Genomic DNA, 16,760 nt, shown 5'->3' with positions numbered 1-16,760 from the left:
AGATAGAGGGGATGCATGTGGTAAAAGTCGACTGAAGCCAAACTGGGTAGTTATATGTTGCATTGTAGGTAAATTCCCATATGCACAATTTCTTGCTAGTCCTGTTACCCTCCATTTGATACAGACCTCTCTTTTGCAAGCATGTTGGTTCAAAAGCAAAATCCAAGACCACAATCCACATAATGTCTTTTATTAGGTCCAACCGAATGGCACACAACGGTGTGCAGGCTTTCGACACCCAGAACGTTTGTTTTCCAAATTGGACCTGATGCCAGGCCAGTGTGCAATATCCAGATCTCTTCAATAGGCTGGATGTTACAAATGGAATCTCCCTGTTCAGATGCAGTGTATCTGATGTGAGGGACAACAAACAAGGAAGGGCCCTTCACTGCATTTTGACCCTACGGAATGCTTCCGACTGAGCTGTCAACGCAATACTATACACTAGGACAGTTAGGTTTGAGTCCAGTAGCACCTTTCAGACAAGGGTTTCAGGCATTTGAGAGTCAAAGCTCCTTTCATCTGACAGGAGGAGGAATGGGGATATCAGAGTCTTTATATAGCAGTTAGAAGGTGGGAGGGTTGTAATGTTTGGAGTGGTGGACTCTAATCTGTAGAACCGGGTTTGAGTCCCCACTCCTGCACATGAGCAGCGGACATTAATCTGGTGGACCAGGTTGGTTTCCCCACTGCTACTCATGAAGCCAGCTGGGTGACCTTGGGCCAGTCACAGCTCTGTCAGAGCTCTCTCAGCCCCACCTACCTCACAGGGTGTCTGTTGTGGGGAGGGGAAGGGAAGAAGATTGTAAGCTCGTTTGATTCTTCCTTAAGTGGTAGAGAAAGTCGGCATGTGAAAACCAACTCATCTTTTTCTTCTTAAGAATGCTTGTAAAGGACGCAGAGGTATAATGCATATTGTAATCAGCTTGATTACTATACAAATGCTTAGGGGCAGAAAATTACCAACTGAACTGAGATAAGAATCCCTTGTCCCTATTCAGCCCTGGGGGAGGGGTCCATTGTTCTGAACTTGTCAGTTATCTCAAGTTCAGCAATGTCAAGTTCAGCAATGTCGAGTTGTCGAATTAATTCTCTTTAAGATTCTCCATTTGAGGACTGCAGTGGAATGACCACTTCTAGGTGCCACAATTTAAGAAAGGTGTATGCAAACTGGAATGGCTTCGGAGAAGGACAATGAAGATGACTGGCATCTGGGAGGGTTGATTTCAGCTGGTAGAGCAATCGGAATGGTACCAGTTACCTGTGGAGGGCTGGTAGTGAAGGGCTTCACTCTCTTGGGGAGTGAAGGGCTGTACTTCACCAGAGCTTTTAAAGCAGAGGCTGGACAAGAAAACTTTACCTTTGAATTTCTTGCAATGCACAAAGGGTTAAACTAAACAGCGTATAACACCCTTCCTACTTCCAGGACTCTCTGACGTTCCCTTTCCTCAGGGGATCCTGAGGAATATTATCACCAAACAATAGGTTAGCTAGTATAAAACTGATAAAAGAGTTTGTGGCATAGATAAGGCCCTCAGTCACAGAGCAACACAATACAAGAAACCTTGACCCGCAGTTATCTCAACAGTGACCTCAGAAGTGTGAATGAGTACACCAGGGGTCTTCCCCCCTGCTTTAACTGGAATTGATTGTAAGCTTTTTGGGGCAGAGACACTTGGCAGAAATCAGACCTCAGTGATCACCCCCTAAGTGTGTGGCAGCCTCACATGAAAGTTCCTCTTCTGACAACAGGATTCTGGGATGGATGACTGATCCAGGCAAGTGTTCTTTTCTCCCCCCCTGTGCCCCCTCTGCTGCTCCTTCTCTTTACATCTTTTTTTGGGGGTGGGGTGGGGGAGGAGAGGCAGCACCATTCCTGCTAGTGTTGGCAGGTCCTCCTGGCCACCAGCAGAGGACAGGGGAGTAGGGGTGGTAGATCCAGGTTGGGAAACTCCTTGAGATTTGGGGGTGGATCCTGGGGAGGACAGGGACCTCAGTGGGGTGCAATGTTATGCAGTCCACCCAAGTATCCATTTTCTCCAGGGGAACTGATCTCTGTAGTCTGGACATGAGCCGTAATTCTGGGGGATCCCCAGGTCCCACCTGGAGGCTGGCATCCCTAGTAGCTGCTTTGAGTGTGTGGCATTGTGCCTGGTTGGTACAATCCAAGCCCTCATTTGGGTGGCTGCTTCTGCATCTAGTTTAATCCATGCATCAAACAAGCTCGGGTAGGCTCCTACTGCCGCCTTGTGGTGGCCGGACGTCCATGTGCATTGCTGATGGGAAATGTGCCTATGTTTATCCATGCTTCTGTTGCAAAGAGCCATAGGAGTGGTCTGGCTGTCTGCGGCTGCGGCTTGCTTCCCTCTGCACTGGGCAAAGCTGCCAGGCAGAGGAACCAAGGGGCAAGCTGACTACCTGAGGGGGGGAAAGTGGACTGGCACTGCAGAGCTCCAGGCCAGCCAGGATGCATGCTGGGAGATTTCTGTAGAGGCTTCTGGGACCTTGGATGGGGCCATAATGAAGAAATACCCCCACCTCTCCAGCACCATCTCCTCTGGCTCCAGCTGCAGGTGGGCGAAAGCACCAGTCCCTTTTTCTTTCAGAGATCCCTCAGAGAATCATAGGGTCGGAAGGGACCACCAGGGTTATCTAGTCCAACCCCCTGCACAATGCAGGAAATTCACAACTGCCTCCCCCACACACATCTCCAGTGACCCCTACTCCATGCCCAGAAGATCCTCCAGGATCCCTGGCCAAACTGGCCTGGAGGAAAATTGCTTCCTGACCTCAAAGTGGCAATCAGCACACCTCAATTTCTAGGCATGCTGGGATCTTACAAACAGAGATGGATAGCATAATAAGGTACCATATCCCACTGTTTCCCAATCTGTGGGCCAGGACCCAAAAGTAGGTCGCGAAGCCTCTGAAAGTGGGTAGCAGAACTGCCTTCCCAAATGGCCGCTCCTGCCCTCTGCATCATTCTTTCTCTCCTGATCAACTTCTCACATTCTTGCCTTCCACTTCCCTTTGCAACAATAATGAGGGGGGAAAGACCTGTCCGGAATCTAGTAACTTTGTGGTAGTAGCTGGACAGAGCCAGTTTCACAGATACATTCAAAGGACAGTTGGAAAGAGAGGGTGAAAACTAATTAATTAATGACTTTATTTATAGCCTGCCTTTCTTGCTGAGACTCGAGGCAGATTGCATAATGTAAAACAGGGCAATCAAGATAGCATCAGGCAGCCATTGAACTCTGCACCAGGGCTAGGATTACAGAATTAGAAAACAAAGTGAGCAACAGATGATCTGAAGCAAGGTATACTATCAACAATGCAGAAAGTGAAGGTTACTAGTCTTATGTGGTATTATGTGGTATTATCTGCAATGTTAAAGCTTTTCCTTCAAGCTGGAAAGCTATTTTGTTTGTATCACTGTGCTGAACAAGCATGGCAATGTAATCTGTTTGAGACCAAGCCCTATATGGAAAGGTTGAAGGAGCTGGGTATGTTTAGCCTGAAGAGGAAAAGACTAAGAGGAGATATGATAACCAAATTCAAGTACTTGAAGGGCTGTCATATAGAGGATGGTGCCAAGTTGTTTTCTGTTGCCCCAGAAGATCAGACCAGAACCAACGGGTTTAAATTAAGTCAAAAGAGTTTCCATCTAGACCAGTGGTTCCCAAAGTGGGCAGTACCACCTCCTGGGGTGGGATTACCTAGGGGGGCACTAAGAGGCAAGGGGTCAGCAGGGGGGTGCTAGAGGTGGGCCCCTTCGACTGTGTTGTTGGATAGGGTAGGGGGCACTGGGGTTGAGTTTGTGGAACCAAGGGGGCAGTGGCCTGAAAAGTTTGGGAATCACTGGTCTAGACATTAGGAAGAATTTTCTAACAGAGTGGTTCCTCAATGGAACAGACTTCCTTGGGAGGTGGTAAGCTGTCCTTCCCTGGAGGTTTTGAAGCAGAGGCTAGTTGGCCATCTGTCAGCAATGCTGATTCTATGACCTTAGGCAGTTCATGAGAGGGAGGGCATCTTGGCCATCTTGTGGGCATGGACTAGGGGTCACTGGGTGTGTGTCGGGGGGGAGGTAGTTGTGAATTTCCTGCCTTGTGCAGGGGGTTGGGCTAGATGACCCTGGTGACCCCTTCCAACTCTATGATTCTAGTATTCTATTTTTATTCTTTCACCCCTCTTATTCATAATGCTGAAACCCCCTTCCCCCCCTTTTCCCTTTGTATTTCCCTTTATATGGAAAAATAAAATAAAAATGCAGAAAGTGGATTTGCAAGGAGTATGTTAATGCAGTAAAAGCAGGTGATACCCACAATCATCATTGCAGTAGACTGCAGCCCTATACCATTAGGAAGGTGTCCTCCTGGACGGTTCCATTCTACTACAGTTCTAATCCCTTACTAAAAATGCCCTCCTGAACATTCCTGTTTTGCCTGTTCTGACAGAAGTGTGGGTGGCTTCCTGGCCGCCTCAGGCAGTTTGTTCCACAAGGTGGGAATCGCCACCGAGAATGTGAGTAGGCAGTTGCTGATCTTACCCATTTGCAGGGTGGCACTTTCAGAAGGCTTTGCTCACAGGAGCAAAGCAGTGCTGTCAGAACATAGGAGGGATTCGTCAACGAACTGGGATTCATTAACAAATGGGGATTCATTAACCTATTCAGCGGTGTCCTTTGGGCTTGGAGAAGCGCTTGGGTGCTTGAGAGCAGGCAGGTTGCCTTGCTGGGTCAGAGCAAAGGTCCGTCATGCTCTGCCAGATGTTGGCAGGAGCAAAGGGGGGGATTGCTCCAGGAAGTTTAATTTCCATGTGGTGAGGCTCCAGCTAACATTTTGGGTTGGCCCTCTTGGGCAGCATTTGTGCACTCCTGATCTCTCGTGGGCTCCTGTTGCAGGCAGACTTACTCCCTAAAATCCTGTCTCCCACCCACCCAGCCTACCCGCCATGCAAGCCCTACCATGAGCATCTGTCAGGTCTGAAAAATGCCTCATCTGCAACAGCCCTTCTTGGGCCCTTTCCCCGCTGTCTTTCTTCTGATGGACCCCTTTTTAAGATTTGCTGTGTTGTGGAACTTTTCTCAGCCCGGGGCGCCTCATCACAGAGAGTCCTGCGGGTTAACAACCCTCCTCAACCCAGGGCTGCTGTAGGCAAAAGGGGAAGAACGCGCCTCAGCGGCATGAACTTGGTTAAAGATTAAGGCGACGTGAAAGATTCATTTTAACCAGATTTCCACCTCCAGGTGCAGATCTTTCAGGAGTGCCCTGCTTCTTGGGTGTCATGTCCAGCGCAGAATTCGCTGCAGGATGGATTTCTGGTAAGGCCTAAATTTTTCCCTCCTCAGCAACTCCTTTCTCAGAAAAGAAGGCTTCCTCCCTGGCTCAGGAACTGAGGTGGGGCTGGATTATTATTTGTGTCCTGCCTAGAAGATGTATGGAACACCCACCCCCATGGCCTCTGTGGAGGCCTTTGTGTGATGGCACCCCTTTTCCAGAGTAGAAGGTAGTTGAGAGCTAGCATGGTGTAGTGGTTAAGAGCAGTGGTTTGGAGTGGTGTACTCTGATCTTGAGAACCAGGTTTGATTCCCCACTCCTCCACATGAGCGGCAGACACTGGTGAACTGGATTGGTTTCCTGCTCCTATGCATGAAGCCAGCTGGGTGACTGTGGGCTAGTCACAGCTCTCTTAGAGCTCTCTCAGCCCCACCTACCTCACAGGGTGTCTGTTGTGGGGAGGGAAAGGGAAGGTGATTGTAAGCCGGTTTGAGTCTCCCTTAAGTGGTAGAGAAAGTCGGCATATAAAAACCAACTATGCTTCTGCTTCTTCTTGAATGGATTTGAGTTGGTTTCGCTGCGAGGAATCCTTCCCCCTTCCTTGACCTGCCAAACATTTCCGCTGCCACAGATTTCCATTCCCCTCACGGAAACCCAGTGTCACAAGTCTGCCTTATTCCTATTCCACAGATGAGGGGCTGAAAACAAGGTTCCTGCCCACGGCCCTTCAGAGGCTGTGGGGCTAAGGCAGGCTTTAAACTAACTACAACACTCCATCCAGTAAGGGTTGCCAACTCCAGTTTGGGAAATCCCTGAAGATTTGCGGGTTGAGCCTGAGGAGGGCAGGGTTTGGGGAGGGCAGGGACATCAGTGGGGTATAACTAGGGTTGCCAACTGCCAGGTAGTAGCAGGGGATCTCCTGCTAATTCAACTGATCTCCAGCCAATAGAGATCAGATCACCTGGAGAAAAATGGCTGCTTTGGCAATTGGGCTCTATGGCATTGAAGTCCCTCCCCTCCCCAAACCCCGCCCTCCTCAGGCTCCGCCCCAAAAATCTCCCGCCAGTGGCGAAGAGGGACCCGACAACCCTAGGTATAATGCCATAGAGCAAGGGTATTGAACTCATTTGTTACAAGGGCAGGATATGACATAAATGTCACTTGGTCGGGCCGGGCCTTGCATACCATAAAATTTAATACAAGGTACCAGAGATACAAACTTTATAGAAGACACAGGCAAATCCAATTAATGATATTATTTTTACTTTATTTTTTATGTAAAATACAAACATGCTTAAAACAATAACACTCTTACAGTATTTTCTTTTATTTAACCGTCTTTGATGATTGACACGTTGAGGCGGGGGTGGGGTGGGGGGGTGGCTGCTTTGGCCAGCAAGTCTGCAGCAGGCTTGCCAGCCCAGATCAGGACTTTGGGCGGGGGTGGCTGCCTTGGCTGGCTCACGGTCCGGATAAAAGCCCTCAAGGGGGCAGATCCTGCCCCTGGGCCTTATGTTTGACACCCATGCCATAGAGTCCAGCCGCCTCCAAAGCAGCCATTTCTCCAGGGGAGCTGATCTCTGTCATCTAGAGATCACTTGTAATTCCGGGAGACCTCCAGGCCCCACCTGGATGTTGGCAACCCTCCAGTTGCACCAGCACCCCAAAGGCAGCCCCACTAACTCCTCTTTCTTTTTGCTGCAGGGGCAGCCGGGCTGGTTCTAGGGCATCCAGTGGACACTGTGAAGGTGTGTTGTGGGGCTGGAAAATTTGCACAGGGGAAGTGGAGAAGGTCCTTCTGGCTTTGGGGAGGGCCAAAGGGGAGGGATCCCAGTTGGAGAGAAGATTGGTGGTTGAAGCATCGGGTGCTTTGAACAAATGGGGTATATACTCTGTGTAAACCACTAACAGCGTGCAAGGTGCTGTACAGAGCAGTACAACAGGTGTGGGGATCTGGGCTTTCAGCAGGCCCTGTCCTGCCCAGCAGCATCACTTGGGGTAATTTATGAGTGGCAAATTACTGGCTCTCAGTAGATAAAGTCGCACACTGGTTTAATTCTGGGCCACCTTTTCCCAATTATGGGTAGTTTTCGGTACCCACCCCGCCCCTCTGCTACCAACTCTGTCATGTTTTAGGTGCGGCTGCAGACGCAGGCTGGTTACCGAAGCATCTTGGACTGCATCATCAGGACGTACCGCGACGAAACGGTTTGTATGCATAGGATGGGCTGGGTCACCGGTGGAAGAAAAAAGAGAGGAATAATATACTGAAAATATAATTTATTCGAAGCGCTATGTAAAGGTTAAAAATATTTAAAAACATTAAAATAGCACAATGGCATTTCCTCATTTCGGCCTATTGGGCCTTCATCAGTGGTTAATTAAAACCCATGTTAAGCCCGCACACATTTACAGAAATAAATAAATACATACATACATATACAAACAGTTCAAATCAAACCAAGGTTGTGTATAGGTTGTAAAATCTATTACCAATTACTCAAACATCTGATCTGAATGGTTCTAGTTGTAATACTGGTTTGTATATGTCACTCATATACGATGTGTGCAGGTATCAACCTAGTAGAGCAGATGATGTGGGCTGGGTCACCCTCACCAAAGGCACCAAGCTGGCGCCAAAATGGTTCCAGGCACTGCCCGTGCAAAAGAGAAGGCGCAAACAGCCAAGCGCTGAAGCCCAGAAAGGAGGCAGCAAAGAATGAATGCAGATGACCAGGTGGTAGCTCAGCCGTGATGCACACGGGACCTTTTGGCAAGCGCATTTTCTGCCTTACCGTACCAAGTACTTTGTTTCTGTACTGGAGTTTTTTAAAAAATCCAGGGAAATGGTCAGAATTCTCCCCCCCCACCTTTGTCAGACGGATAACAGGGGTAGGAATGCCAGCTTCCAGGTAGGACTTGGGAATCCCCTGTAATTACAGCTCATCTCCAGACTACAGAGGTCAGTTCCCCTGGAGAAAATGGATGCTTTGGAGGGTGGACTGGTATTGTACACCCTGGGGTCCCTCCCCAGGCTCCATCCCCAAATCTCCAGGACTTTCCCAACCTGGAGCTGATAACCCTCCCCCCCACCCCCTGCCAGTAGCCCGGGAGGACCTGGCCACCCTACTCAGGGGGTCCCCAGGCACCCCAGAGCCAGCTGGGGCAAGTTGCTCTCACTGAACCCACAGTGTAGACTCTCCCCTCCGCTATCCACTCATCTTTCTCCCTTGCTGGCCAATCCCCATCCCCATCATTGGCCGGAGGTGTGAAAGGACAATCCAACAAGCAGGGACAGCTGCTGCTTGCCCCTGTCGGTGCCTGCGAACTGGGCTGGGGCTGGGGGTGGCCTTTGTGGCCCCAGCCAGGAGGAAGAGTGGCAGGGGCCCCTGGGAGTTGCCAGCAGAGCTTTGCCTTCTGACACTATGTACATTTTGGAAAGTTACCTCTTGATCTTCTGCATTCATTCACATACACCAGCCAGTGTGGTGTAGTGGTTAAGAGCGGTGGTTTGGAGCGGTGGACTCTAATCTGGAGAACCGGGTTTGATTCCCCACTCCTTCACATGAATAGTGGACTCCAATCTAGTGTACCGGGTTGGTTTCCCCACTCCTCCACATGAAGCCAGCAGGGTGACCTTGGGCTAGTCACACTCTCTCAACCCCACCAGTTCCCCCTCTGCTTCTCCCTTGCAGATCCTGGGCTTCTTCAAAGGCATGAGCTTCCCGCTGCTCAGTGTGGCCATGGTCAACTCCGTCATGTTTGGTGCCTACAGCAACGCCCTGCTGTACCTCAGCAACACCCACCGCCGGGACCGTCGCTCCAACCCCCCCAGCTACACCCACATCTTCATAGCTGGCTGCTTCTCAGGACTGGTGCAAGTAAGGGATGGCTTGTCCTCTGGATTGCGCACGTGTAAGCAGTAGCCCAGGCTAGCCCGATCTCGTCAGATTTCAGAAGCTAAGCAGGGCCACCCCTGGTTAATTCTTGGATGGGAAATCACCAAGGAAGTCCAGGGTTGCTATGCACAGGCAGCCAATGGCAAGTGGTTTTGCCAACCTCCAGGTACTAGCTAGAGATCTCCTGCTTTTACAACTGATCTGGGCTGTGGCTCAGTGGTAGAGCATCTGCTTGGCATGCAGAAGGTCCCAGGTTCAATCCCCGGCAACTCCAGTTAAAGGGACTAGGCAAGTAAGTGATATGAAAGACCTTTTCCTGAGACCCGCTGCCAGTATGAGTAGACAGTACTGACTTTGATGGAGCAAGGGTCTGATTCAGTATAAGGCAGCTTCATGTGTTCATGTGATCTCGAGCCAACAGAGATCAGTTCACCTGGAGAAAATGGCCGCTTTGGCCATTGGGCTCTATGGCATTGAAGTCCCTCCTCTCCACGAATCCCGCCCTCCTCAGGCTCTGCCCCAAAAACCTCTTGCCGGTTGTGAAGAGGGACCTAGCAACCCTCATGGCAACCCACCTCTGTTCATCTCTTGCCTTGAAAACCCTACTGGGTCACCATAAGTTGGCTATGACTTGATGGCAAAAAAAAAAAAAAAAAAGGAAACAGTCCTCTTGGCTGCCCATTCCCCCCCCCCCATATGGCTTAGGGTTGCCAACTCTGGTTTCAGAAATACCTGGAGATTTGATGGTGGAGCCTAGGAGGGTGGGATTTGGGGAGGGTGGGACCTCAGTATGGTATAATGTCAATCAGCCCACCTTCTAATGCAGCCGTTTTCTCCAAGAGCAGTGGAATAAAGGTTTTAAATAAGTAATAAATAAGCGGTCTATGTAGTATGGAGATCAGTTGTAATTCCAGTTTTCCAGTCCCCACCTGGAGGATGGCAAGCCTAATATGACCAACCAGTTGCTAGGGTTGCCATCCTCCAGGGAGTAGCTGGAGATCTCCCTCTATTACAACTGATCTCCAGCCGATAGGGATCAGATCACCTGGAGAAAATGGCCGCTTTGGCAATTGGGCTCTATGGCATTGAAGTCCCTCCCCACCCCAAACCCTGCCCTCCTCACGCTCTGCCCCCAAAAACCTCCTACCAGTGATGAAGAGGGACCTGGCAACCCTACCAGTTGCCCATCTATCCCCCACCCACCACGATAGCCCTAAGAGAAGTTCTGAGGCACCTTTGGTCTTTTATGCATGGCTGTTTCACTCGCCATCACCCCTCTGATGACTACTGGTCTTCGTTTTGATTATGCATGCCATATTCGACTGTCAGAGATCACCTCCCTCTCCCCCTGCATTTCCCTGTGTTTTGCCCGCGTTCCATTTTGCTGAATTGGCCTTGGGCGGGGGGGGGGGGGGGGACTTCGCAGTGCATTGTGTCCAATATTAATGTGTATTCTTTAAAAAAAACAACCAGATGTTTTATTAATTTTAATGCGAACATAATAAAAATTGTTTTGAAGCAGTATATCACATGGGTGATTTACTCATCCCCATTCAATTCTCCATTTTTTTCTCTCCCAAACATTATTCTTGCAATTTAACGTTTTGCAAAATAAATTACATAAATTAAAAGAGCCCCGTGGCACAGAGTAGTAGGCTGCAGTACTGCAGTCAAAAGCTCTGCTCATGACCTGAGTTCGATCCCAACTGGAGTCAGTTTCAGGTAGCTGGCTCAAGGTTGACTCAGCCTTCCATCCTTCCGAGGTCGGTAAAATGAGTACCCAGCTTGCTGGGGGTAAAGTGTAGATGACTGGGGAAGGCACTGGCAAACCACCCCATAAAACAAAGACTGCCTAGTAAACATCGGGATGTCATATCACCCCATGGGTCAGGAATGACCCGGTGCTTGCACAGGGGACTACCTTTACCTTTTAAAATAAATAAATACGATTCCATATTAAAAACGTGAATCTATGATGCAAACCTTTTATACTCTATCAATCTGGGGAGGGAGATTTTCAACCCCCTGTTGTGCAATGAATGTCTCGGGCCGGGCCGGCTCAACCCTCTCTCGGTCAGAGTCCCGCAGGCTCTTTTCCATGGCTGACTGGCTTGGACAGCACAGAGATCCCCCCTTGTAATAATTCCAGGCAGGTAGCTGTGTTAAGCTGCTGCAGCAAAAATAAAACAGCCATCCACTGGCATCTTAAAAATTAACAACATTCCTTCCAGCGTGAGCTTTGAACACATGAAGCTGCCTTATACTGAATCAGACCCTCGGTCCATCCAAGTCAGTATTGTCTACTCAGACCGGCAGCGGCTCTCCAGGGTCTCAGGCAGGGGTCTTTCACATCACCTACCCGTCTAGTCCCTTTAACTGGAGATGCCGGGGATTGAACCTGGGACCTTCTGCATGCCAAGCAGATGCTCTGCCACTGAGCCATGGCCCCTCCCCTTTCTTACATCCGAGTGTACATCCATTAGGCCAGGGGTCCCCTACCTTTTTGAGTCTGTGGGCACCTTTGCAATTCTGACACAATGTGGTGGGTGCAGCCACAAAATATCTGCCACAAAATCGCTGCCACAGGAGGTGGAGCCAGACATAACATGGCTGCTGCAGCTTACCTTCAGTCACACGGAGAAGATTCTTGTGTTGTGGTAGCAGCTGCTGCCAAAGCAACGTTGTTGTTTTTTAAATCTGCCCTGCCAATCAACTCTTTGATGGCTAATCAGAAACCTTCCTGAGCAAAAGCCTCATCTGGCTCCGTCCACTTTGTAAAAACATTTGGCAGGTGCCGGGAAAGGTGTTGGGGAACCCTGCATAGGGCAAATACATTGATGCTAAAAAAAAGCGGCATAAAGGGAGGGGATTTTACAAAGAGTGGACAGCTTAAAAGAAGATTCAGTCCCAAGAGTCATCAATCCCCCTCATACTTCACCCTCCATCTGCCAGCGTGGTGTAGTGGTTAAGAGTGGTGGTTTGAAGTGGAGGACTCTAATCTGGAGAACTGGGTTTGATTACCCACTCCTACGCATGAGCGGTGGAAGCTAAGCTGGTGAACTGGATTGGTTTCCCCACTCCTACACATGAAGCCAGCTGGGTGACCTTGGGCTAGTCACAGTTCTCTCTGAACTCTCTCAGCCCCACCTACCTCACAGGGTGTCTGTTGTGGGGGGAAGGGAAGGTGATTGTAAAACGGTTTGATTCTTCCTTAAGTGGCAGAGAAAGTCGGCATATAAAAACCAACTCTCCTCCTCCTCCTCCTCCACCTCCTATAGTTGTAGAAAGGGTGACCGGGAGGGAAGGCAGCAGAATCTAGCCAGGTCTCGGAAGCTAAGCGGAGTCGGTAACTGGAAGGAAGACCACCAAGCAAGACTCTGCAGAGGAAGGCAAGGGCAAGCTACCTCTGCTTCTCATTTGCCTTGAAAGTCTCTTGCTGGGGTTGTGACTTGACGGCATCTGCACGCCTAGAAAAAATAACCAAATATCACCGCCGTTCTCTGTGTTGCTGCAGGCTGTGGTCCTGGCCCCTGTGGATCTCGTCAAAGTCCGGCTGCAGAACCAGACCCACCCTTACCGTCGTGGCACCCTGCCGGCAGAGGCCCAGCCGCTGTACAGGGGCCCAGTACACTGCGCCGCCAGCATACTGCGGCAGGAGGGCGTCCCAGGCCTCTTCCGAGGCTCTTTGGCGTTGGTGCTACGTGACACCCCCACCATGGCGATGTACTTCATGACCTATGTGGGGCTCTGCAGGGGGATGACTGTGGAAGGGCAGGAGCCAGGTGAGGGGCCAGGCGGGGCTTAAGGGGGAAGGCACCAGGCTGGGGCCAGTCTGGTCTCCCACCGCTTTTGCTTCTGAACGCCAGCAGACTCAAAAGCCCAGCCCACCAGGGAAGGGAATTTGATGGGAAGGAGGCAGCCTGGGTCCCATAATTAGGAAGAATTTTCTAACCATTAGAGCGGTTCCTCAGTGGAACAGGCTTCCTCGGGAGGTGGTGGGCTCTCCTTCCCTGGAGGATTTTAAGAAGAGGTTAGATGGCCATCTGTCAGCAATGCTGATTCTATGACCTTAGGCAGATGATAAGAGGGAGGGCATCTTGGCTATCGTCTGGGCATGGAGTAGAGGTCACTGGGGGTGTGGGGGGGAGGTAGTTGTGAATTTCCTGCCTTGTGCAAGGGGTTGGACTAGATGACCCTGGTGGTCCCTTCCAACTCTATGATTTTATGATTCTAATACTAGAACGCAGAGTCATCTACTGAAGCTGGAGGGTGAGAAATTCAAAATGGATAAAAGGAAGAATTTATTCACACAATGCATAGTTAAATGGTGGAACTCCCTGCCCCAGGATGTGGGGATAGCTGCCAACTTGAGAGTGGAATGGACATGTTCATGGAGGAGAGGGGTATTCATGGCTATTAGTAAAAAATGGATACTAGTCATGATTATGGTTTCCAGGTCCCTCTTCGCCACCGGTGGGAGGTTTTTGGGGTGGAGCCTGAGGAGGGCGGGGTTTGGGGAGCGGAGAGACTTCAATGCCTTTGAGTCCAATTGCCAAAGCAGCCATTTCTCCAGGAGAACTGATCTCTATCAGCTGGAGATCAGTTGTAATAGCAGGAGATCTCCAGCTAGTACCTGGAGGTTGGCAACCTTAGTCATGATGCATACCTATTCTCTCCAGGATCAGAGGAGCATGCCTATTATATTAGGTGCTTTGGAACACAGGCAGGACAATGCTGCTGCAATTGTCTTGGTTGTGGGCTTCCTGGAGGTACCTGGTTGGCCACTGTGGGAACATACTGCTGGACTTGATGGGCCTTGGTCTGATCCAGCATGACCTTTCTTATGTTCTTATGTCCCCTGAGATCAGGAGGGGAGAAGAGGGGATATAGAGAACATATTAATGGGACGGTCTCCCTCCCTCCCTGAAAAGGAAGGGGGGAGTGCATCCTCACTCCCTTCTGGATCAGGCTTTCCAGGCTGGGTTCCACTTTACAGACTCAGTATGGGTTCCGGAGGAAGACAATTCCACCTCTCCCCGAGAATGTGCACAATTTTAAGTTATGATGCATGGCTCAGAACGCTCCCTGAAAAGAAAAGTGCAGAAAACCACAATGACTTTGCATACGTAACAGGAATTTGGAATTGCAGAATATATTCAACCAGTGGGTAGCAATTGCTAGTTCCATGGCAAAAAGCCTTCAGCGTAAGCATCATAAGCGAAATCCAACAAGATCTGTCTGCAGGAGTCTTTTCAGAGTACGCAAAGGAAACACGAGGCAGCCGGGAGGCAAAGCTATCGCTGCTCTTATATGATTATATGCTACCTGCTTTCCCAGGCAGTAGTTCTGAGGTTAGGGTTAGGAGGCTTTGGTTTCCTGATGAGAAAGCCTTGGAAACTCAAGTGACACACAAGTTATTTATCCCAGCTTTTGGTACAAATATTAGTGGGAAGCAGGTTTTTTCTGTTGCTTCTGTGCATCTTACCATCCTCGCAGTCATCCCTACAATCTTTCCCAAGCTCGCTTTGTGGAGGGTCTTTGTCTGGATCTTACCAGGCCTGCTCACAATGGCACCATTCTCCCTGCCCCAGTGCCCCACAGTGGGGGCTTTTCTTCTTTGCTTTTAAATCAACACATTAGCATATCACTATAATTATATAGTAATCTGTATATCAGGGGCTCTGCTAGCCCTTTTCATTGTGGAGATATAAGGGGAAAGGCATACCTCATCAACAAAAGGGGGTGCAGAGACTTGGTTAAAGACAAAATCTGGGAATTCAGAAAACCTAACAGATCGTTATAACTCTCAAACAGCACTATAAAGCCCCCCGGGTGGTGCATGGGGGGTATGACTGCTAGAGGGGACTGCGGCAAGGAAACTGCCACATGGAAGCCCCATTGCTGGTGCGCTGTATCAGCAGTCACAGCAGTAACAAGGGAAACCATGCAAGCCCCTCCCCACCTTCTTTTTGTAAGACTTGCCTTATTTACCAATATACATGGAGAATTGATTTGGTGTTCCTTTCTCTTCCAAAGTCCAAATTGCTGTTTTCCCACAGATGCTTGCATACCTCCCCCTTCATTGGTGAGACCATCTTCTCCAACGTCTCATTCAACAAGGAAGCTAGCTTTCAGGGGACCCATTTCCTGACAACTAGCCCCCGCTGAGGGAATCATCAACCGCCAATAAAAAACATTCATGCTCTTATATTGTCAAAGGCCCTGACTCTCCTAAGGCATCGCTTTAAGTCAGATGCCTTCCCACAGCAATACCATGTCTTTTAGAGGAGTCCCCCACCCCTGAGAATCCATCTCTGTCATCTTCATCACCAAGGGTTCATTCTCTCCCCCAGTGTGGTGTAGTGGATAAGAGCGGTGGTTTGGAGTGGTGGAGTCTGATCTGGAGAACCGGGTTTGATTCCCCACTTCTCCACATGAGCGGCGGAGGCGAATCTGGTGAACTGGATTTGTTTCCCCACTTCTACACACAAAGAGAAGGTGACTGTAAGCCGGTTTGATTCTATCTTAAGTGGCAGAGAAGTCGGCATATAAATACCAACTCTTCTTCCCCAATCTGTCTCTCCCACTCCAGGCCCAGTAACAGTTCTCGTGGCTGGAGGCTTTGCTGGAAGTGTTTCGTGGGCCTTGGCCACCCCCATGGATGTGGTGAAGGCCCGCTTGCAAATGGACGGGATGAAGGGGAAGGAGTACCGGGGGATCCTGCACTGCATCCTCACCAGTGCCCGGAAGGAGGGACTGCAGGTTTTCCTCAAGAGCCTTGCGCTGAACAGTTTCCGTGCTTTCCCTGTGAACGCGGTCACCTTCTTGAGCTACGAGTGCCTCCTCAAGATTGCCTGTTGAACTCCGGGAACACCACAACTCGACTTTACCTCACCCTGTGGGATGGAGTAGCACCACTAGATGAACTTGTGCTCCAACTCCTTGCAGCCCAGAGACCCGTGGGGAAGAACATAAAAGCCATGCTGGATCAGACCAGTGGTCCATCTAGTCCAGCATCCTGTCTCACACAGTGGCCAACCAGTTCCTTTGGAGGGAAAATGGGGAACAGAGACTGAGGCCTTCCCCTGATGTTTCCTCCCTGTGCTGGTATTCAGAGGCTTACTGCCTCTGTATCTGGAGGCTCTGCGCCCCATGGCCAGTAGCCACTGGTGGGGCTGTCTGACTATCTTTTAAAGCCCCCTGTCTTCACGGCCATCACGACATTTCATTGGCAGCGAATTCCACAATTGAATTACACGTTGAGTGAAGACGTACTTCATTATTTCTGTCCTCAAGCTGTTGGCTGTCAACTTTATTGGGTGTCCGTGACTATTAGTATTATGGAGGAGGGAGAAAAAAGTCCTCTCTGTTAACTTTCTCCACCCCATGAATAATTTTACAAATTTCTATCATACCCCACCCCTGGTCATCTTTTTCTAACCAGCTAAATCTAAAGCCCAGGAGCACCCTAGAGGCCAACAAGATTTTCGGGGTATGAGCTTTTGCGAGTCGAGTCAAAGCTGTCTTCATATCTGACAAAGGGAGCTTGGACTCTCTAAAGCTCATACCCCAAAAATCTTGT

General features: G+C 49.8%; 1 protein-coding gene across 1 annotated transcript; it reads left to right on the top strand.

Moving 5' to 3' along the window:
- Positions 1-5,256: 5,256 nt before the first annotated feature.
- On the top strand, positions 5,257-16,047 carry SLC25A45 (solute carrier family 25 member 45). Its single transcript, XM_056853636.1, has 6 exons — positions 5,257-5,323; positions 6,984-7,027; positions 7,416-7,487; positions 8,975-9,160; positions 12,693-12,960; positions 15,771-16,047. The coding sequence occupies exons 1-6, from the start codon at positions 5,287-5,289 to the stop codon at positions 16,037-16,039; spliced, it is 876 nt and encodes a 291-aa protein (XP_056709614.1). The 5' UTR covers positions 5,257-5,286; the 3' UTR covers positions 16,040-16,047.
- The last annotated feature ends 713 nt before the right edge of the window (positions 16,048-16,760 follow it).

Source organism: Euleptes europaea, chromosome 7 (genome assembly GCF_029931775.1).
Source record: "Euleptes europaea isolate rEulEur1 chromosome 7, rEulEur1.hap1, whole genome shotgun sequence".
In the NCBI taxonomy this organism is placed as follows: Eukaryota; Metazoa; Chordata; class Lepidosauria; order Squamata; family Sphaerodactylidae; genus Euleptes; species Euleptes europaea.
This window is presented reverse-complemented; position numbering and strand designations above follow the sequence as displayed.

What these genes read in the sequence shown, in the direction of transcription:
- SLC25A45 (XM_056853636.1), top strand. Translation starts at nt 5,287, where the DNA reads ATGTCCAGCGCAGAATTCGCTGCAGGATGGATTTCTG. An exon ending in CGCTGCAGGATGGATTTCTG is followed by an intron (nt 5,324 to 6,983) that starts GTAAGGCCTAAA and finishes TTTTTGCTGCAG; the next exon opens with GGGCAGCCGGGCTGGTTCTA. An exon ending in GGACGTACCGCGACGAAACG is followed by an intron (nt 7,488 to 8,974) that starts GTTTGTATGCAT and finishes TCTCCCTTGCAG; the next exon opens with ATCCTGGGCTTCTTCAAAGG.